A 22432-nucleotide genomic window follows, 5' to 3' on the forward strand; every position below is an offset into this window, starting at 1 on the left:
TCACATGCTGAACCCCCTTTATTCTTTGTACTAAGAAAGATCAAGATTGTTAACCTTGTATTGATAACAGAGCTTTAAACTAAATCCTTTTCATGAACAAAAATCATTTACCTGTTACAAAGGACATTTTCGGATCATCCTCTTGACCAGAAGCCATTACTTACATGATTTATGAAGTGCTTATCATATGCTGTATATAAAGAAAGACGAAGAGTGGAAGAAAGCTTTCCACATCCCGTTTGGGCATATTGAATAGCTAGTAATGCCTCTAGACATTCCAATGTCCCTGCCATCTTTCAGAACTTTACAGATTGAATATTCTCTGTTTTAAATCAGTTTGTTTTTCTTTATTTGAATGACATTGTACTGTTTTCAAAGGTGTTTGTACAATATCAAGAATATGTGTGTTTAGAGTGGCCAAGAGTTCATCAACTTCATTTGTCTTGTAAACCTAAAGAGTGCCAGGTTGAGAAGGAGAAATAGGTTTAGATTGAACATGTTTGGCCCGTTCATGGATCCCACAAATGTATCCATTATTCTAGAGTGTCCTATTACCTTATACCTAACTTATTTTAGGCTACACTGGAACATTGAAAAGCATGGTAATTAAAAAAGTAGAGCTCTTAGCCTATATATTAACGATGAGTTATTGTAATGATGTACACTATTAGAAATGCAGAAACTAGTTAAATCCAGTACAAATTATGTTTCATAATACATGAGAATCTGAGTAGAGCCAAACCTCACCCGAAGTAGGCATATGTAGCAATTTTTAGGGCAATGTTAACTTTTTTATTTGGCCATATAAATCTTGATATAGAGCTCTCGACCACCCTGAAAAATGTAATCCATAAATGACATGGAATTTTAAGAATAAAAATAAAAAAGAGGCAGAATTGATATCAGAGCTGGTTTAGCCATGATATCATTTGGACATTGTTTCCATCTCTCCAATAGCAACAGCATTTCCTTATAAGCAGTTGTCTTCCTGAAACCTTTGGCCTTACTCCTCCATATTTTGCTGATCTTTTTTTTTTTGGCCTAGGGTCTGTGTGCTGGCTTAGCCCTAACTGGAATATTTAATTTACTTATAAATCCCTAGTAACATGGTACTACATGTACACTGGGTCTGCAAATTAAAAGATACTAGTGGGCCTGTAGCATGTGTTGTGCCACCCACTTAAATAGCCCTTTAAAACATATCTCAGGCCTGGCATTACTGGGTTTGTCTGCAGCTTTGAGCGGCCATTTCGACTTGGCAAAATAAACTTTTTGCCAGGCCCTTACCTTCCTTTTTAATACATATAAGTTTCCCCTAGGGTAAGCCATGGCCATCCCAGAAGGCATGGTTTAGTGTATTTAAAAAGTAGGACATGTACTTTTAATTTGTATATGTCCTGGTAGTGAAAAACATACCTTATTAGGTTGATTCCGTATTTACGTAATTTCCAAATTAGAAGATATAAGTGGGTCGAGTTTGGTGGCTCTGGAATCACTTTTAACCCCTTCGACGCTCATGAAATTACATTAAAAGCCATAAAACACCTTAGCGTCCAAGTGGTTAAAATCCTAACTTATGGTGAAGTCAGATTTTAAATTGCAATTCTGAAAATGCCACTTTTAGAAATTTGCGGTTCAAAAGGGGGTGGGGATGGACGGAGCATCTGAATCAATCAAACACTCACACCCAGTCCAAAGATCTGGGTTTAATCCATCACCGTTCTTTAGCCCACTCTGCCACCCCAGTTCAGACATGGCTATAAGCAAATCAGTCTGACCCTGTGCCTCATGGGAACAGTCCAGCCCGAACTTCCAAGCCATGCCTTCCCTGGACCGGAAACAAGCTTCCGAGGACCGGTTTCTGGCATTCCAGCCGTCTTCAGCCCGGCTTGCTTGAATCCAGTGGCAAAGTGAGCAAGGGACTCACGTCTGAGCATACCCTGCCACACTCATGGTGGCCAAAAGCGGTACAAAAGGGGGTGGTGATGGACGGAGCATCTGAATCAATCAAACACTCACACCCAGTCCAAAGATCTGGGTTTAATCCATCACCGTTCTTTAGCCCACTCTGCCACCCCAGTTCAGACATGGCTATAAGCAAATCAGTCTGACCCTGTGCCTCATGGGAACAGTCCAGCCCGAACTGCCAAGCCATGCCTTCCCTGGACCGGAAACAAGCTTCCGAGGACCGGTTTCTGGCATTCCAGCCGTCTTCAGCCCGGCTTGCTTGAATCCAGTGGCAAAGTGAGCAAGGGACTCACGTCTGAGCATACCCTGCCACACTCATGGCGGCCAAAAGCGGTACAAAAGGGGGTGGTGATGGACGGAGCATCTGAATCAATCAAACACTCACACCCAGTCCAAAGATCTGGGTTTAATCCATCACCGTTCTTTAGCCCACTCTGCCACCCCAGTTCAGACATGGCTATAAGCAAATCAGTCTGACCCTGTACCTCATGGGAACAGTCCAGCCCGAACTGCCAAGCCATTCCTTCCCTGGACCGGAAACAAGCTTCCGAGGACCGGTTTCTGGCATTCCAGCTGTCTTCAGCCCGGCTTGCTTGAATCCAGTGGCAAAGTGAGCAAGGGACTCACGTCTGAGCATACCCTGCCACACTCATGGCGGCCAAAAGCGGTACAAAAGGGGGTGGTGATGGACGGAGCATCTGAATCAATCAAACACTCACACCCAGTAGAAGAACTGGGTTTAATCCATCACCGTTCTATAGCCCACTGGGCCAGGGAGAGACTAATTTGCATACAGCCAGGTTCTGAAACTGGGATGGTGCAATGAGCTAAAAAACGGTGTTGGATCTAGCCCTGATCTCTTGACTGGGTGAGAGTACTCTGCTTAATTCAGAGACTCTGTCCATCACCACCCCTTGTCGTAAATAATTTTGTCCACCCTAAGCGTGGAAGGGTATACTCAGACGTGAGTCCCTTGCTCATTGCACCATCAGGATTCAAGCAAGCCGGGCCGAAGACGGCTGAAATGCCAGAAACCGGTCCCCGGAAGCTTGTTTCCTTCCCAGTGTAAGAATTGGCTTTTGTAGTCTGGTCTGCCCTGTTCCCATGATGCACTGGGCCAGGGACAGACTAATTTGCATACAGCCAGGTTCTGAAACTGGGATGGTGCAATGAGCTAAAAAACGGTGTTGGATCTAGCCCTGATCTCTTGACTGGGTGAGAGTACTCTGCTTAATTCAGAGACTCTGTCCATCACCACCCCTTGTCGTAAATAATTTTGTCCACCCTAAGCGTGGAAGGGTATACTCAGACGTGAGTCCCTTGCTCATTGCACCATCAGGATTCAAGCAAGCCGGGCGGAAGACGGCTGAAATGCCAGAAACCGGTCCCCGGAAGCTTGTTTCCTTCCCAGTGCAAGAATTGGCTTTTGTAGTCTGGTCTGCCCTGTTCCCATGATGCACTGGGCCAGGGACAGACTAATTTGCATACAGCCAGGTTCTGAAACTGGGATGGTGCAATGAGCTAAAAAACGGTGTTGGATCTAGCCCTGATCTCTTGACTGGGTGAGAGTACTCTGCTTAATTCAGAGACTCTGTCCATCACCACCCCTTGTCGTAAATAATTTTGTCCACCCTAAGCGTGGAAGGGTATACTCAGACGTGAGTCCCTTGCTCATTGCACCATCAGGATTCAAGCAAGCCGGGCCGAAGACGGCTGAAATGCCAGAAACCGGTCCCCGGAAGCTTGTTTCCTTCCCAGTGTAAGAATTGGCTTTTGTAGTCTGGTCTGCCCTGTTCCCATGATGCACTGGGCCAGGGACAGACTAATTTGCATACAGCCAGGTTCTGAAACTGGGATGGTGCAATGAGCTAAAAAACGGTGTTGGATCTAGCCCTGATCTCTTGACTGGGTGAGAGTACTCTGCTTAATTCAGAGACTCTGTCCATCACCGCCCCTTGTCGTAAATAACTTTTAGAAATTTGGCATTTCTTGCCTTAGCTATTTAGTGCCTACAGCCTGTCTCTGATCACCTGACTGAGTGTAGTTGGCAGTTGGGCTTTGTGTATTACTTCTACACAGCCACACATAATGGGAGCTTAGGTGTGACTGAGTGGGCCATTATAAGCAGGATGGGAGGGAGGAGCTGGACCCAGCCTCATTTACACCTGAATAGGCTGTGTCCTGTACACACAAAAAGGGCTGCATACACCCTGTATTTAGTCTGGATCCAGTGCGGAAAGGGAGGAGATCTGTGCACTTCAAGGGCATGAGGCTAGGAGCGTCTTCTTACTTCAAAGGCATACCTGTTTATAAAAGAAGGATCTCAGACACCACCACTTCAGTACCCTTCTGGACCCCTGGATACTCTGCCAGGTAGAAGGACTGTTGTGCTGCTGAAGGACTGCTGTGCTGCTGAAGGACTGCCGCTCTGCTGGACTCCTGCTTTGCTGTGCTGACCTTCTGCCTGCTGTCCTCTTGTCTGGGTGAGAAGGGTGACCTGCATCTCTTGAACCCAGAACTCAGAGTGACTCCAAGGGCGTGCTGGCTGACCTCCTGATCTAGATTATATTATTTTTAAATTAGATTTTAGTCTGATATTTGAGAGAGCATGGTGCGTGATTTGCTAAGAAGGGTAGGGGAAGAAAGGTCTCACATAGACACATTCGCTGTAGAATATCATTTATTGGAATACCCTCTCGAAAACACTAATTCATTTGGTCAATTTTAAATGCAATACAAGTGAAACATAAGAGTGATTCTCTGTGCACAATCAGTTGAATAGCCGCGTATAATGTGTTAGTTTCTCCATATTGTGCACAGCCACCAGCTAAAACGACATTACCGATTAAACAAAACCAGCAGGGAAATCACATTAAAAAGCTGAACAAGCCGTATAATGGTCTGGGATGAGGTCCAGACAAAGGGCCTTGTTTGGAGCTGTGCAGATGTGTACTCAGTCACAGTTGTGAGTAATGTCCCCCGTGCACCCTATGACAATCGCATTATGCCCAATTGTTGTTAAAATGAGGCAGTCAGGACTTCTGTCATGTGTTGCAGAGCAGTCATCGGTCAAACTCAAGATCTGGCTCTTCAGTTCGAGCATTCCTTCCGTCACTTTGTGCTCTTCTCAGGTCTTCAGCCACCGCATGTTTATTTTAAATACATTTAATTTAAAGGAGTGAGGAGTACCATGCCAGAGGTGGGGTAGGCTGGCAAGTTTCTTTATATATTTAGTCTGTGTATTCATAGTTTTAAGATAAGCAAGTTGGTGCTGTGACAAAATCAACACCACAGAAGGGCTTTCCCTCTGGGTTCCAATTTAAGCCCAAAAAGTATTTTCTGTGCTGTCACTTGGAACCCCTTGGTAGTAATCTTCCCTGTTATTGGTGGTACCTACAAATCTATTTGTTTCATGATACATGCACCTTAAAAACTCATCATTTTCTGATCCTGCAAATACAATTAGGATACATGTTAATTCTCTTATTGGAATATTATAACTGCTAACTTTGCAAACTTTGACAATTAATATCGTTCAAAGAATTTAGAGGAATAAAAGTTAAATACACCACTTTCCCAGGCCCAAGATTTGAACTGAAGCTGATCAGCCAGGTTGGCAATAAGATAGTAGGAACAGGAGGCTGTCGGTGATAGGATGCTATAGGTGATGTGGAGATGCAGTACTTTGTGTCTACTCATGTTTTACTCAGGTGACAACATTCAGACCGCGACCACCGTCGCAAGGAAGTGCGGCATGATCATGAAGCGCAGTCGGGTGATCCTCCTTGAAGCACACGCCCCAGAAGGATCCACCCCCGCGTCGGTGTCCTGGCAACCAATTGAATATCCTGTGGGGACGGATGACGACACTGATGTGAGTACAGTCTGACTACTTTTTCAAAGGGAAATGTGTATGCACAAGATTCACTTCTGTAAAGTATCCTCTTTCAGTGAAATTTATAATTGCTATTAATGTGTATTATCAACTATATTACTATTTCACCCGTGACACCGTACTGGATTCTAGGGCAGATATCTGGCAGGCTAGCTCCTAGAATCAAGTAAAATGTTGATCCAGTTGTCTCATGCCTGTTTTATTGTCCATTTTGCAGAGGTAGCTGTTCTGGGGTCATTTGTGTTATGCGGCATGAAGCCCCTCAGGATCTGAACCTCTGGCCTTGGAATTCTCTACAAAGTCATGAGCAGAGACCTTCACTCTCCCAGAACACAAAAGCCCAACATTTTATTTAGGTTACACATTTAGTAAGATCCCAGGATGCTATACCAAATGTATTTACAAAGACATCTCATCCTTAACATCCTGTAGAGCTCTAGTTTTGCTTGGCCTTGAAGTCCTGTAGGACACCCCATTGTCTTACCTAAACCCAGTAGCACCCGTTGTTAACAGGTGTGTCCCTTCAGCGAGATGTATCCCAGTGATCGGGGCCCTCGCGGAGCAGTAATGGTGAGCTCTGGATGAGCCGCAATAGTGGCAGCATTCAGAGCCTGTAAGACTCAGGAAGTTCGTCAACAGACATATCACACAGAGATAGAAGAGGCCACATTATCATGGATGAGAGAATGGCTGGGTCTTCGGGTGCTCATAGCGCTTCAGGTGCTTGCAGTGCTTCAGGTGCTCGCAGCGCTTCAGGTGCTCGCACTGCATCAGGTGCTCGCACTGCATCAGGTGCTCGCACTGCATCAGGTGCTTGCATGCTTCAGGTGCTCGCACTGCATCAGGTGCTCGCACTGCATCAGGTGCTCGCACTGCATCAGGTGCTCGCACTGCATCAGGTGCTTGCATGCTTCAGGTGCTCGCACTGCATCAGGTGCTTGCATGCTTCAGGTCCTCGCAGTGCTTCAGGTGCTCGCAATGCTTCAGGTACTCGCAGTGCTTCAGGTGCTCGCAGTGCTGCAGGTGCTCGCACTGCATCAGGTGCTCACACTGCATCAGGTGCTTGCATGCTTCAGGTCCTCGCAGTGCTTCAGGTGCTCGCAGTGCTTCAGGTGCTCGCACTGCATCAGGTGCTCGCACTGCATCAGGTGCTTGCATGCTTCAGGTCCTCGCACTGCATCAGGTGCTAGCAATGCTTCAGGTGCTCGCAGCGCTTCAGGTGCTCGCTATGCTTAAGATGCTTACAGTGCTTCAGGTGCTCGCAGTGCTTCAGGTGCTCACAGCGCTTCAGGTGCTCGCAGTGCTTCAGGTGCTCGCAGCGCTTCAGGTCCTCGCACTGCATCAGGTGCTCGCAATGCTTCAGGTGCTCGCACTGCATCAGGTGCTCGCAATGCTTCAGGTGCTCGCAGCGCTTCAGGTGCTCGCTATGCTTAAGATGCTTACAGTGCTTCAGGTGCTCGCACTGCATCAGGTGCTCGCAATGCTTCAGGTGCTCGCACTGCATCAGGTGCTCGCAGTGCTTCAGGTGCTCGCAGTGCTTCAGGTGCTCGCAGTGCTTCAGGTGCTCGCAGCGCTTCAGGTGCTCGCAGTGCTTCAGGTGCTCGCAGTGCTTCAGGTGCTCGCACTGCATCAGGTGCTCGCAATGCTTCAGGTGCTCGCACTGCATCAGGTGCTCGCAGTGCTTCAGGTGCTCGCAGTGCTTCAGGTGCTCGCAGTGCTTCAGGTGCTCGCAGTGCTTCAGGTGCTCGCAGTGCTTCAGGTGCTCGCAGTGCTTCAGGTGCTCGCAGTGCTTCAGGTGCTCGCAGTGCTGCAGGTGCTCGCATCGCTTCAGATGCTCGCAATGCTTCAGGTGCTCGCAGCGCTGCAGGTGCTCGCAATGCTTCAGGTGCTTGCATGCTTCAGGTGCTCGCAGTGCTGCAGGTGTTCGCAGCGCTTCATGTGCTCGCCGTGCTTCAGGTGTTTGCTATGCTTCAGGTGCTCGCAGTGCTTCAGGTGCTCACAGCGCTTCAGGTGCTCACAGCGCTTCAGGTGCTCGCAGTGCTTCAGGTGCTCGCAGCGCTTCAGGTGCTCGCAGTGCTTCAGGTGCTCGCCGTGCTTCAGGTGTTTGCTATGCTTCAGGTGCTCGCAGTGCTGCAGGTGTTCGCAGTGCTTCAGGTGCTCACAGCGCTTCAGGTGCTTGCAGTGCTTCAGGTGCTCGCAGCGCTTCATGTGCTCGCAGCGCTTCAGGTGCTCGCAGCGCTTCATGTGCTCGCCGTGCTTCAGGTGTTTGCTATGCTTCAGGTGCTCGCAGTGCTGCAGGTGCTCGCAGTGCTGCAGGTGTTCGCAGTGCTGCAGGTGCTCGCACTGCATCAGGTGCTCGCAGCGCTTCATGTGCTCGCCGTGCTTCAGGTGTTTGCTATGCTTCAGGTGCTCGCAGTGCTGCAGGTGTTCGCAGTGCTGCAGGTGCTCGCACTGCATCAGGTGCTTGCATGCTTCAGGTGCTCGCAATGCTTCAGGTGACTGGTCGCTTTCATGTCCTCCAAGAGAAGGCGCTAGAGATACACACTCTCCAATGCAAGAGGACCAAAACAATAAGTCTTGATGAAGATTGCAGAGTTTGAGGAAGGCGAAGGATAATATCTTAAAACTGAAGCCATATTGTACATATAAGAATGTCATCGTTCACCGCCCTCATGCCTTCTCAGTGAGTGTATGAGAGGAGACGTGAAACATGTTCATACTCTGAAGTGGAGGAGTTTGGAGTGATGGAGTGGAACAGAATATCAATCCAATGTTTGTGTATCATCAACAATTTGTTACAGAAGTTTCATTTATGTGTGCAGTGTACATTCTCAACATTTGATCATTTCCTACAGAAGCATCATCTCTATACTTATATTTGTATATTTATTACCATATTATTTGGAAAATCAAACATGCTGATGGAGTTCACAGACAACATTATTTTTCTTCAAATAAAGTCATGGCCCTGCCCGCCTTTGCTCTTAGATGCTTCTTCTGGTCTGAGGTTTAAGTTTCAATATTGAAATATGTACGTTGCCCTTTTTTGATCTGGTCTGATGGAGAAACTGTGTGCAGTGCACAGAGAGGACTGTGGCTCTGCCCAATGGGAGTATTTTCCTCTCGCCTGATGTTATTGCCTCTCTGGGTGTAGCCCCCAAACCTTCATTGCAATGTCGGATGGACTATTTTACACATATAGATTTATCTCCATCATTGCAAATTAGATTCTTTATGTCAAGGGTGTATTATATACGTAAAGTGACCCTGTTTTATTATTATAGAAATAAAAACAAGACTGTAAAAAGGCTTCCTTGCAATCCAGTCTTCAACGGATCTATTTAGGACTACAATGAAGGGGTATGAGGCTACAATATAATCCACATATTGTTTCTTTGTGAAACAAAGATCTAAAAAACATTTCACAAGCCTGCCTTTAATATACAAAGACCTGCACGACTGCACATGCCTCTCTTTGCACATGTTCCGAATTAAAGATAGACTGATTGGCGTTGCCAATGCTTGTTCGATACAAGTAACTCAGTACAAGTTATATTGATTAATCTTAATAACCAGTCGTCCGGGTTAGTAGACAGTATAGAAGTGCATTTTTACTATTTCCGATCACTGACAAACTGACGCTTCCTTTGTACGTCACGTCCTCTATCAAGGATGCTCAACTTTAAACTATTCTCATAAGAGAGAGGTGTATCTGTGAGATTTATAACACTGAAGGCAAACTAAAAAGGAGGTACAAGGCAAAACGCATCCTTCGCACTGCTACATTGCTACATGCGTCCTTCGCTTTATAGCATGTACTCTCAACCCCAAATCTAGCTTGGTAGCACATTTACAATCTCTTGTGGCCAAGCACCAGTGGTGGTCACAGAGGGGCCTGTTCACAAACTGCAAGTTGTAGTATCTTTTGTTGTACCACGTTAGTAGACCTCTTGAGCCACAGAATGCTGTTCACAGACCTCGGCTTCCTCCTCTCATCATATTTGTGTGCGGAAGTCTCCGACATGTGTCCGACATGTGTCCGGCAGATCCGCATACACAGGTACACAAGTTACTAATAAATGGGGAGGAATTAGGGAGGGGGAAGGAGGGGCTTAGGAAGGGACATGCAAACATAAACACCCACCTATAAAACAGGGTGCCCATTGCTATTCATAAAATGCACGTCTAAAATTACTACACCAAAAAACAACCCAAAACAGTAGTAAATATACTTCAGCCAAGCCCTAGAGTAATCCCAGCACTACACATGATCACTCAGACACTACAATACACTCCCATGGAAAATGATTGAGGCAGGGACTTAAACTAACACCCCATAGTAAATAATTTTAAACAAAATGGAATATTCCATTTTCAATTACATATACATATAAAGGGGCCGATTCACAGAACTAACTTAAGACAAAATCCTAAACTTACTACTTTTGGTATTCACAGAAGTTAGGATTTTGTTTTAAGTTTGTCTTAAGACAGATTTAAGACAGACTTAAGTTAGGATTTTGTCTTAAGTTTGTCTTAAGTCTGTCTTAAGACAAACTTTAGACAAAATCCTAACTTCTGTGAATACCAAAACTAGTAAGTTTAGGATTTTGTCTTAAGTTAGTTCTGTGAATCGGGCCCAAAGTGTTAGACATTATATTTAATACAAAATTAGTTTTACATTTATATTTAAATTGTTTACAAATAATTAAATATAATTTTAAAACGTTTAATACAAAATAAAATTAATTAAATAGGTTTTCATACAATCTTCTGAATAATAAATAAACATAAACATAATAGTGGATTTTTTTTAAATCCTCCTAAATAATGAGTTTGATATATTGCTTGAGGATGCTTTATGTGTGTTCCGGGTTGCGCTCTATGGGCCCGATTCAGAGAACTAACTTAAGACAAAATCCTAAATTTACTACTTTTGGAATTCACAGAAGTAAGGATTTTGTCTTAAGTTTGTCATAAAACAGACTTAAGACTGATTTAAGATAAAATCCTAACTTAAGTCTGTCTTAAGTCTGTCTTAAGACAAACTTAAGACAAAATCGTAACTTCTGTGATTACCAAAAGTAGTAAGTTTAGGATTTTATCTTAAATTAGTTCTGTGAATCGGGCCCCTAATCTCTTCCCAACGCAGATTACAGCTGAGATGTACAGATTAAAAGAAACCTGCCACCATTGTCCTGAGTTCTACCAAAGGTAGTCCCCAGCCATCAGTTGTGATGCTGTGTTGCTGTTACCATGGTGCTTTGGGTGGTCGTGATGGACCTGGGAACATTCTTAAATAGTGGTGTAAATTGCCCTCTAAGATGTGCCTCCAGCCAGCACCTGGTCCTTCCATGGAACGCCGTTGCCCGGGCTCTTCTCCTTTGTCTGGCAGCACTGTTTTTCTTTTCTTGTCTATGTTGAGCCACTAGGGTTTAGGGGGCCATCAGCTCCCACGGTGGTGCCACTGGTCTGGTATCTGTGTCACAATTGTCACACAGGATATCCACAGGGGCACACTGCGTTGTTTTGTTATGTTATGTTAGATGAGGTTTTGTAAAACGCACTTACACCTACAGGTTTCTTGGCGCTGTGAAAGTGACTAGATGACTGCAGTTATGTGCCCTAGATAACTAATTGTAGGCCAAAGTGAAGCGCCAAGTCTTTAGTCTTTCTGAACCGCATGTAATCTCCCTCAAGCCTGAGGTGACCGGGTAGAGCATTCCAGATCATGGGACCCAGGAAAGAGAACCTGGTCCCGCCGACGCGTTTGCGACGGATTCTGTTCACCGTCAGAAGGTTCTGGTGAGAGGACCTCAAATTCCGCTTAGGTAAATTTTTATTGATCAGAGAGATGATGAACCTCTGGCCGGTGTCCTGCATAGCTTTAAAGAGTGTACAACCAGCTTTGAACAAAGCCCGTTGCTCCCGGGGTGTGCAGTGGTGGCTGTTGCAATAAATACGTAAAAAGTTATGTTGCCTACACGAAGTCTTTGATCAGTTCTACGCCTATTCCCCGTGCCTTGTTAATGGTCCACATTAATCTCTCTACCTGCCTTTTGGCTTGTGTCCGGAGAGTAGTGATTTTGTAATGCATGATTCTTTGTCGATCGAGGTATGACTGAAACTCTGGCATATTTATCAACTGTGTGATAGAGAAAAGAAAGGAATGCACCGTACTTAACGTTGTAGGGGACATTCCTGTTGTTTCCCAGCGCTTGTGCACAATGTGCTGCCTAGCCCCAAAGCAGCATCCTTGTTTCCGGTCCAGTGCTTGTTTCCAGTCCAGTGAAGACCTGGCTTGGCAGTTCGGGTTGGAATGTTCAAATAAGGAACAGGGTCAAGACTGATTTGCATATGGCTGGGTCTAAACTGGGGTGGCGAAGTGAGCTAAAGAACAATAGACATAGGTCCCTTGCTCACTTTGCTACTGGATTTAAGCTAGCCTTGCTGATGAGGGGTGTTACCTCGAAACCGGTCCTCGGAAGCTTGTTTCTGGTCCAGGGAGGACCTGGCTTGGCAGTTCGGGCTGGACTGTTCCCATGAGGCACAGGGTCAAGACTGATTTGCATATAGCCATGTCTGAACTGGGGTGGCGGAGTGAGATAAAGAACAATGATGGATTCAACCCATATATGTGAGTGAGTGTCTGAAAAGTTTCAACGCCCCGTCCATGTTAGAATTGTGAGAGTCTCGAACCAGCAGCCAGAGTTTCTCTGATGGTGGCAGCCATTGTGGGGAGAAGGAAAGAGTAGCATCTTGGACAGAAGAGGGCGGTAGCACTCTAGCAGCCCTCCCAAAGAAGGCTACCTTTTAAACAAGAACTACACATCCAAGATATGCTGCTGACTCTACCAGAATATCATGGACAACCCAGTAAGCTAATATTTAACAAGTCTTGGCCAAATTAGCGGTGGAAAAAAGGGGTGCCCAAAGCTCTTACCTCTATATGTGATATATTTGCATGTGTGAATAGGTCCTTGAAGACACCTAAAGACCTAGAAAGCTCTTCATAATACTGCATCCTACATTCATTACCTGCAGCATGTTATCTTCGGTGATCCTTGTTTTACAGGAAGTACTCATCAAAGCGGAGGACGGCTGCACAGTTGACAATGAAAATGACTTCCATTTTGTCCTGAGTGGAAAAACCTACGCAAACTTAGAGAAGTATTTCTACAGTTTGCTGCCAAAGGTAAGTGTGGATAAAAGGTATGCACACCCACAAACAGGAAATATTTGCTAAGGAAATATTGAAATATTTTTTTTTGACCATGTAAAAATTTCTCCTCTTGCAAATATCAAACATTTCCCCACATTTCTGAATTATTTACATGTAATCATGATCACTCCAGTATCCCTCCCGCGTCACCTTATTTACATAGGGGGCTAGGGGCACTTCCACCAGACACCTTGTCACTCAAGAACAGAAAGAACTTTTCTGCCATTGCTGTTGTCTTCCTTCAGACATGCTCCATCACAGGAATGGTGCCATAGTAGCAAGCTACACCCCCACAATCGCCTGGTATCCAGCAGCAAGGAAGGGTCAGGCCAGACAGTCAACTCACAATGGTAGTAGGATAGTAAGTTCTGGGGAGAGGAATGTATGTCTTATAAATGGGGATTGCCAGTAAGTTGTGAGCCCTTCCTGGTCCCATGTTCTCTGCAGTGAGGATTCACATGAGCAGGGTGGTCCCACTCTGTCTCTGAACAAGCAAGTCACTAAATCCACCCACTTACTGATGGAAAAGAGGGTTCTGACCAAGACGGAGAACCTAACTTGACAAACAAGTCTGCAAACCTCTGATAAACAGTGGATTGAAAAGGGAAGTGTGCATTTCTGGGTCAATTCAAATAGATACCGTCCCTTTCCTTGTAGGAAAGAGGTTTTTCAGTTGATGACTGAAGGCATGGAGTCACCACAAACCACTTCTGAGGAAAGCACACCAAGCAGGTGAAAGTGCAGGAAACAGAGCCTTTCACTCTTGTCCAATCTCTGGCAGAAACAAAAGCCACCAAGAAATGTAAAAAGCTCTGACTAGGATAAACTTGAGGGACAGCTCTGACAAAGGCCAAACCATAACATTGTCAGGTGGAGATGGCAAAGACAGAACTTGTGAGTGGCCAGATACCTAGCATGGATAATGAAGTATCGTAAGCGATGCAGTACCATCGTTCCAAAAGAAAGTGGACCCTGAGGTCCATCCTGGAGACTTTATCACTAGCCCTGCCCCAAACGTGAGGAACAGTGTCATCCCAGCGGTGTACCACTGAACCCTTAAAGGAATTCCATCCTCTTACCAGAAGGCAGGCGGCAAAACACAAATTAAGACTCAATCGTAGGAGCTTGTCAGCCAAGCGGTCAGGCTGACAGGGGCACGTGCCTGACAGAAAGGACGTACAGGAGCCAATCAGGTTCTCTCTCCAAAAGAAGACCAGACATTTATACCACATCATCCCTAAGACAACCCACTTCAGTCATCAGGAGATCCAAGGGAGGGAAGCAAATAGAAAGCACTGAACCAAGAGAACAACGTGCAGCCGAAGCGACACCTCATCAGGAACCAGGAGAAAACAGCAAGTTAGAAGGATGCCTGGACCTCTGGTCAGCAGGTTCACAGGAACATTCTCCAGCAGCTTCCTGATAGTTTGGTAGCTCCCAGATATGGATCACTGGGGCTGGACTAAAAGTGTTCTAATTACCAGTCCATGTTTGTGGTGCCTCTTCATCTGGGAACAAAGAGATGAGAAGCGAGGGGAAGCATGTCAGGCCCACTAGGTACCAAACCTCCCACAGACCACCACAAAGGCCACCGAGGACCGAAGAAAAACATGGATGGAAGGAGAGAATTTACCAACCAGACCACTCTTCAAGCTTGAGATGCGCTGTCGGCCAGCTTCGAATCTGAAAATGAGGACAGCAGAAGCTCGTGGCCAGTGGCTGTTTTCAGTAAAAACACCAGGAAGGAGATATCAGTTCTAATATTCACTGTCTGCCCTCAAATGGGGGCCAAGAAGAGAAGTGTCACATATCTCAACAACTAAGAATAATGTGGACTGGTGGTCTCAGATGCTCACAAAGAGAGGGCACTACAAACCCACAGGAGACATATAATGAGAGCCACACACCCCGAGGTAGACAAAAAGGGACCCCCAGATGAGGTGAGGTACATTCAGCTGAAATCAATCTCCATTGAGTCACTATGATCCCTTCAACTAGAGCTGCACAAAGGGCAGGCATTTTTGCATTCATGGGTCAGTCACTGGCTAAAAGGCAACCACAGGGGAGAACAGAAGTGCTCCCAAATAAAACCCAGGACACAAGAAGGTGGCTGACAGGACTGTAGATGTTCGAACAGGGTACACAATATTCCAGAAACAGAAAACAGCTCCTGAGAACATGGCCATTTGCTCTGGAGTTAGAACATTATGCAGCAAGCATCCAGAAATCTGAGCAGCAGAATACTGGGCCATGGAGACCTGAAACAACCAGAACCTGAGGGAATAATTTAAAGAATTGTATCCGGCAACCCATGGCAAGGCCAATGAACAGGTTCACTAAGGTGGCTGCATAGTCCCTCTCTACCAGCAGAAGCCAGGACATGGCCTGGAATACAGAGCTACAGACAACGACAAAAGTATTGAATTCGTTATAGAGCTGCTGCATCAAGATTTTGAGAGAACGCCATCAAAAAGAACTGCCCCCCTATGATCAGCCTGAACCAATACCATCTCAAATGTGGAACCACCAGGAATGGCCAGCCACCCTGGACAACAGAGGATCCCTGACCGGAGACAGAGTAGGCGCTAACACCGCAGCACCATTGGGACACTGACGTGCCAGAAGCCCAGCAAAAGCGCTGCTTCATGATCCTTTCAAGTCTACAGCACCAGCCCTGCGTCCCGCCCATTGGGCAGCCTTGAGGAGCAAGAATACAGAACACTGGAACACACTGCCCTACGGCTCAGCTGTACATTCCCAAGAGGAAGCCACCAGCCAATCAATGAGAAGGAAACAGCAGTAAAGCCATCTCCAAGATGAGAGACAACAGAGAGGCAACAAAACCACCAAGTGGAACTATGAAACATCTGCCAGTGTCTCTCTTTGAAACATCTGCCAGTGACTCTCTGACAAATCTGCCAGTGACACTCTCTATGAAACATCTGTCCGTGACTCTCTGACAAATCTGCCAGTGACACTCTCTATGAAACATCTGTCCGTGACTCTCTATGACACATCTGCCAGTGACACTCTGACACATCTGCCAGTGACACTCTCTATGACACATCTGCCAGTGACTCTCTATGACACATCTGCCAGTGACACTCTCTATGACACATCTGCCAGTGACTCTCTATGACACATCTGCCAGTGACACTCTCTATGACACATTTGCCAGTGACTCTCTATGACACATCTGCCAGTGACACTCTCTATGAAACATCTGTCCGTGACTCTCTATGACACATCTGCCAGTGACACTCTGACACATCTGCCAGTGACACTCTCTATGACACATCTGCCAGTGACTCTCTATGACACATCTGCCAGTGACACTCTCTATGCCACATCTGCCAGTGACACTCTCTATGAAACATCTGCCAGTGACTCTCTATGAAACATCTGCCAGTGACTCTCTCTGACACAACTACCAGTGACTCCCTCTATGAAACATCTGTTAGTGACTCTCTGACACATCTGCCAGTGAATCCCTCTATGAAATATATGCCAGTGTCTCTCTCAATGAAACATCTGCAACTGAGACTCCTTATAGAAAGTCGGGCAGGTTGTCTCACTCTGAAACATCAGCCAGTGACTCTCTCTATGAAACATCTGCCAGTGACTCTCTCTATGAAACATCTGCCAGTGACTCTCTATGAAACATCTGCCAGTAACTCTCTATGAAACATCTGCCAGTGACTCTCTCTATGAAACATCTGCCAGTGACTCTCTATGAAACATCTGCCAGTGACTCTCTATGAAACCTCTGCCAGTGACTCTATGAAACATCTGCCAGTGACTCTCAATATTGAAAGCCATGTAGCATGTCTCACTCTGGGGCCTCAGCCAGTGACTCTCTCTATGAAACATCTTCTGGTATCTCTCCTTTTACAACATCAAGCAGCCTCTCTCTCCTCTCTCAAACAGTCTCTCCTTGAAGCTCCTGCCTGTGTCTTTGCCTATAATACATTGACCTGTTCCTCTACTCAATAGGATAGCTGCCTGTGCATCTACTCTATAAGATAGCTGCCTCTTCCTCCACTCTATAGGATAGCTGCATGTACCTCTACTCTATAAGATAGCTGCATGTACCTCTACTCTATAAGATAGCTGCATGTACCTCTACTCTATAGGATAGCTGCCTGTGCCTTCAATTTATAGGATGGCCACCTGTACCTCTACAAGGCAGGATAGATGCCTGTGCCGCTACTCTATAAGATAGCTGCCTGTACCTCTACTCTATAGGATAGCTGCATGTACCTCTACTCTATAGGATAGCTGTGTGTGCCTCTACTCTATAAGATAGCTGCATGTACCTCTACTCTATAGGATAGCTGCATGTACCTCTACTCTATAGGATAGCTGCATGTACCTCTACTCTATAGGATAGCTGCATGTACCTCTACTCTATAGGATAGCTGCATGTACCTCTACTCTATAGGATAGCTGCATGTGCCTCTACTCCATAGGATAGCTGCATGTACCTCTACTCTATAAGATAGCTGCCTGTACCTCTACTCTATAGGATAGCTGCATGTACCTCTACTCTATAGGATAGCTGCATGTACCTCTACTCTATAGGATAGCTGCATGTACCTCTACTCTATAGGATAGCTGCATGTACCTCTACTCTATAAGATAGCTGCCTGTACCTCTACTCTATAGGATAGCTGCATGTACCTCTACTCTATAGGATAGCTGCATGTACCTCTACTCTATAAGATAGCTGCCTGTACCTCTACTCTATAGGATAGCTGCATGTACCTCTACTCTATAGGATAGCTGCATGTACCTCTACTCTATAGGATAGCTGCATGTACCTCTACTCTATAGGATAGCTGCATGTACCTCTACTCTATAAGATAGCTGCCTGTACCTCTACTCTATAGGATAGCTGCATGTACCTCTACTCTATAGGATAGCTGCATGTACCTCTACTCTATAAGATAGCTGCATGTACCTCTACTCTATAGGATAGCTGCATGTACCTCTACTCTATAAGATAGCTGCCTGTACCTCTACTCTATAGGATAGCTGCATGTACCTCTACTCTATAGGATAGCTGCATGTACCTCTACTCTATAAGATAGCTGCATGTACCTCTACTCTATAGGATAGCTGCATGTACCTCTACTCTATAAGATAGCTGCCTGTACCTCTACTCTATAGGATAGCTGCCTGTACCTCTACTCTATAGGATAGCTGCCTGTACCTCTACTCTATAGGATAGCTGCCTGTACCTCTACTCTATAGGATAGCTGCATGTACCTCTACTCTATAGGATAGCTGCATGTACCTCTACTCTATAGGATAGCTGCATGTACCTCTACTCTATAGGATAGCAGCATGTACCTCTACTCTATAGGATAGCTGCATGTGCCTCTACTCTATAAGATAGCTGCCGGTACTTCTACTCTATAGGATAGCTTCCTGTGCCTTCAATTTATAGGATGGCCACCTGTACCTCTACAAGGCAGGATAGATGCCTGTGCCTCTACTCCATAGGATAGCTGCCTGTGCCTCTACACTGTATGATAGCTGTCTGCGCCTCTACTCCATAGGATAGTTGCCTGTGCCTTTACTCTATTGGATAACCCTCTGTGCCGCTTCTCTATAGGATAGATGCCTATGCCTCTACTCTATAGGGTAGCCACCTGTGTCTCAACACTATAGGATATCTGCCTGTGCCCCTGCTCCATATAATATCTGCCAGTGCCTCCACCCATAGGATATCCGCCTCTCCCCATGAAACACTGGCCACTGTTTCTGCCGGTGCAGAATGTCCACCCTTATTTCCTGCCAGGGTCCCTCTTCATCTGGAGTCTCCACCCTAATTTCCTGCCAGGGTCCCTCTTCATCTGGAGTCTCCACCCTAATTTCCTGCCAGGGTCCCTCTTCATCTGGAGTCTCCACCCTCCTTCCCTGCCAGGGTCCCTCTTCATCTGGAGTCTCCACCCTCACTTCCTGCCAGGGTCCCTCTTCATCTGGAGTCTCCACCCTCATTTCCTGCCAGTGTCCCTCTTCATCTGGAGCTCTCTACCCTCATTTCCTGCCAGGGTCCCTCTGCATATGGAGTCTCCACCCTCATTTCCTGCCAGGGTCCCTCTTCATCTGGAGTCTCCACCCTTATTTCCTGCTAGGGTCCCTCTTCATCTGGAGCTCTCTACCCTCATTTCCTGCCAGGGTCCCTCTGCATATGGAGTCTCCACCCTCATTTCCTGCCAGGGTCCCTCTTCATATGGAGTCTCCACCCTCATTTCCTGCCAGGGTCCCTCTTCATCTGGAGCTCTCACCCTCATTTCCTGCCAGGGTCCCTCTTCATCTGGAGCTCTCACCCTCATTTCCTGCCAGGGTCCCTCTTCATCTGGAGTCTCCACCCTCATTTCCTCCCAGGGTCCCTCTTCATCTGGAGCTCTCCCCCTCCTTCCCTGCCAGGGTCCCTCTTCGTCTGGAGTCTCCACCATTATTTCCTGCCAGGGTCCCTCTTCATCTGGAGTCTCCACCCTCATTTCCTGCCAGGGTCCCTCTTCGTCTGGAGTCTCCACCCTTATTTCCTGCCAGGGACCCTCTTCATCTGGAGTCTCCACCCTCATTTCCTGCCAGGGTCCCTCTTCATCTGGAGTCTCCACCCTCATTTCCTGCCAGGGTCCCTCTTCATCTGGAACTCTCCCCCTCATATCCTGCCAGGGTCCCTCTTCCTCTGGAGCTTCGCACCTTTATTTCCTGCCAGGGTCCCTTTTCATCTGGAGTCTCCACCCTCATTTCCTGCCAGGGTCCCTCTTCATCTGGAGTCTCCACCCTCATTTCCTGCCAGGGTCCCTCTTCATCTGGAGCTCTCCACCCTCATTTCCTGCCAGGGTCCCTCTTCATCTGGAGCTCTGCACCTTCATTTCCTGCCAGTGTCCCTCTTCATCTGGAGCTCTGCACCTTCATTTCCTGCCAGGGTCCCTCTTCATCTGGAGTCTCCACCCTTATTTAATGCCAGGGTCCCTCTTCATCTGGAGTCTCCACCCTCATTTCCTGCCAGGGTCCCTTTTCATCTAGAGCTCTCCTCCCTCCTTTCCTGCCAGGGACCCTCTTCGTCTGGAGTCTCCACCCTTATTTCCTGCCAGGGTCCCTCTTCGTCTGGAGTCTCCACCCTCATTTCCTGCCAGGGTCCCTCTTCATCTGGAGCTCTCCTCCCTCCTTTCCTGCCAGGGTCCCTCTTCATCTGGAGCTCTCCCCCTCATTTCCTGCCAGGGTCCCTCTTCATCTGGAGTCTCCACCCTTATTTCCTGCTAGGGTCCCTCTTCATCTGGAGCTCTCTACCCTCATTTCCTGCCAGGGTCCCTCTGCATATGGAGTCTCCACCCTCATTTCCTGCCAGGGTCCCTCTTCATCTGGAGTCTCCACCCTCACTTCCTGCCAGGGTCCCTCTTCATCTGGAGTCTCCACCCTCATTTCCTGCCAGTGTCCCTCTTCATCTGGAGCTCTCTACCCTCATTTCCTGCCAGGGTCCCTCTGCATATGGAGTCTCCACCCTCATTTCCTGCCAGGGTCCCTCTTCATCTGGAGTCTCCACCCTTATTTCCTGCCAGGGTCCCTCTTCATCTGGAGTCTCCACCCTTATTTCCTGCTAGGGTCCCTCTTCAGCTGGAGCTCTCCCCCTCATTTCCTGCCAGGGTCCCTCTGCATATGGAGTCTCCACCCTCATTTCCTGCCAGGGTCCCTCTTCATATGGAGTCTCCACCCTCATTTCCTGCCAGGGTCCCTCTTCATCTGGAGCTCTCACCTTCATTTCCTGCCAGGGTCCCTCTTCATCTGGAGCTCTCACCCTCATTTCCTGCCAGGGTCCCTCTTCATCTGGAGTCTCCACCCTCATTTCCTCCCAGGGTCCCTCTTCATCTGGAGTCTCCACCCTCCTTCCCTGCCAGGGTCCCTCTTCGTCTGGAGTCTCCACCCTCATTTCCTGCCAGGGTCCCTCTTCGTCTGGAGTCTCCACCCTTATTTCCTGCCAGGTACCCTCTTCATCTGGAGTCTCCACCCTCATTTCCTGCCAGGGTCCCTCTTCATCTGGAGTCTCCACCCTCATTTCCTGCCAGGGTCCCTCTTCATCTGGAACTCTCCCCCTCATATCCTGCCAGGGTCCCTCTTCCTCTGGAGCTTCGCACCTTCATTTCCTGCCAGGGTCCCTTTTCATCTGGAGTCTCCACCCTCATTTCCTGCCAGGGTCCCTCTTCATCTGGAGTCTCCACCCTCATTTCCTGCCAGGGTCCCTCTTCATCTGGAGTCTCCACCCTCATTTCCTGCCAGGGTCCCTTTTCATCTGGAGTCTCCACCCTCATTTCCTGCCAGGGTCCCTCTTCATCTGGAGTCTCCACCCTCATTTCCTGCCAGGGTCCCTCTTCATCTGGAGCTCTCCACCCTCATTTCCTGCCAGGGTCCCTCTTCATCTGGAGCTCTGCACCTTCATTTCCTGCCAGGGTCCCTCTTTATCTGGAGCTCTCACCCTCATTTCCTGCCAGGGTCCCTCTTCATCTGGAGTCTCCACCCTTATTTAATGCCAGGGTCCCTCTTCATCTGGAGTCTCCACCCTCATTTCCTGCCAGGGTCCCTTTTCATCTAGAGCTCTCCTCCCTCCTTTCCTGCCAGGGACCCTCTTTGTCTGGAGTCTCCACCCTTATTTCCTGCCAGGGTCCCTCTTCGTCTGGAGTCTCCACCCTCATTTCCTGCCAGGGTCCCTCTTCATCTGGAGCTCTCCTCCCTCCTTTCCTGCCAGGGTCCCTCTTCATCTGGAACTCTGCTCCTTCATTTCCTGCCAGGGTCCCTCTTCATCTGGAGCTCTCCCCCTCATTTCCTGCCAGGGTCCCTCTTCATCTGGAGCTCTCCCCCTCATTTCCTGCCAGGGTCCCTCTTCATCTGGAGTCTCCACCCTCATTTCCTGCCAGGGTCCCTCTTCGTCTGGAGTCTCCACCCTCATTTCCTGCCAGGGTCCCTCTTCATCTGGAGCTTTCCCCCTCATTTCCTGCCAGGGTCCCTCTTCGTCTGGAGTCTCCACCCTCATTTCCTGCCAGGGTCCCTCTTCATCTGGAGCTCTGCCCCTCATTTCCTGCCAGGGTCCCTCTTCATCTGGAGCTCTCCCCCTCCTTTCCTGCCAGGGTCCCTCTTCATCTGGAGTCTCCACCCTTATTTCCTGCCAGGGTCCCTCTTCATCTGGAGTCTCCACCCTTATTTCCTGCTAGGGTCCCTCTTCAGCTGGAGCTCTCCCCCTCATTTCCTGCCAGGGTCCCTCTGCATATGGAGTCTCCACCCTCATTTCCTGCCAGGGTCCCTCTTCATATGGAGTCTCCACCCTCATTTCCTGCCAG

At 47.6% G+C, this 22432-nt stretch overlaps 1 protein-coding gene across 1 annotated transcript in view; it reads left to right on the forward strand.

Annotated features, from left to right (window-relative positions):
* The window catches only part of LOC144792953 (putative cation-transporting ATPase 13A4), a 254179-nt gene that overhangs the window by 151968 nt on the left and 79779 nt on the right, over positions 1 to 22432 (forward strand). Inside the window, exons 19-20 of the mRNA XM_078668165.1 lie at positions 5679 to 5842; positions 12939 to 13058. Of these exons, the coding sequence (XP_078524291.1) occupies positions 5679 to 5842; positions 12939 to 13058 (284 nt within the window). The remainder of the gene's footprint in view (positions 1 to 5678; positions 5843 to 12938; positions 13059 to 22432) is intronic.

The sequence above is a fragment of the Lissotriton helveticus genome, chromosome 11 (genome assembly GCF_964261635.1).
Source record: "Lissotriton helveticus chromosome 11, aLisHel1.1, whole genome shotgun sequence".
In the NCBI taxonomy this organism is placed as follows: domain Eukaryota; kingdom Metazoa; phylum Chordata; class Amphibia; order Caudata; family Salamandridae; genus Lissotriton; species Lissotriton helveticus.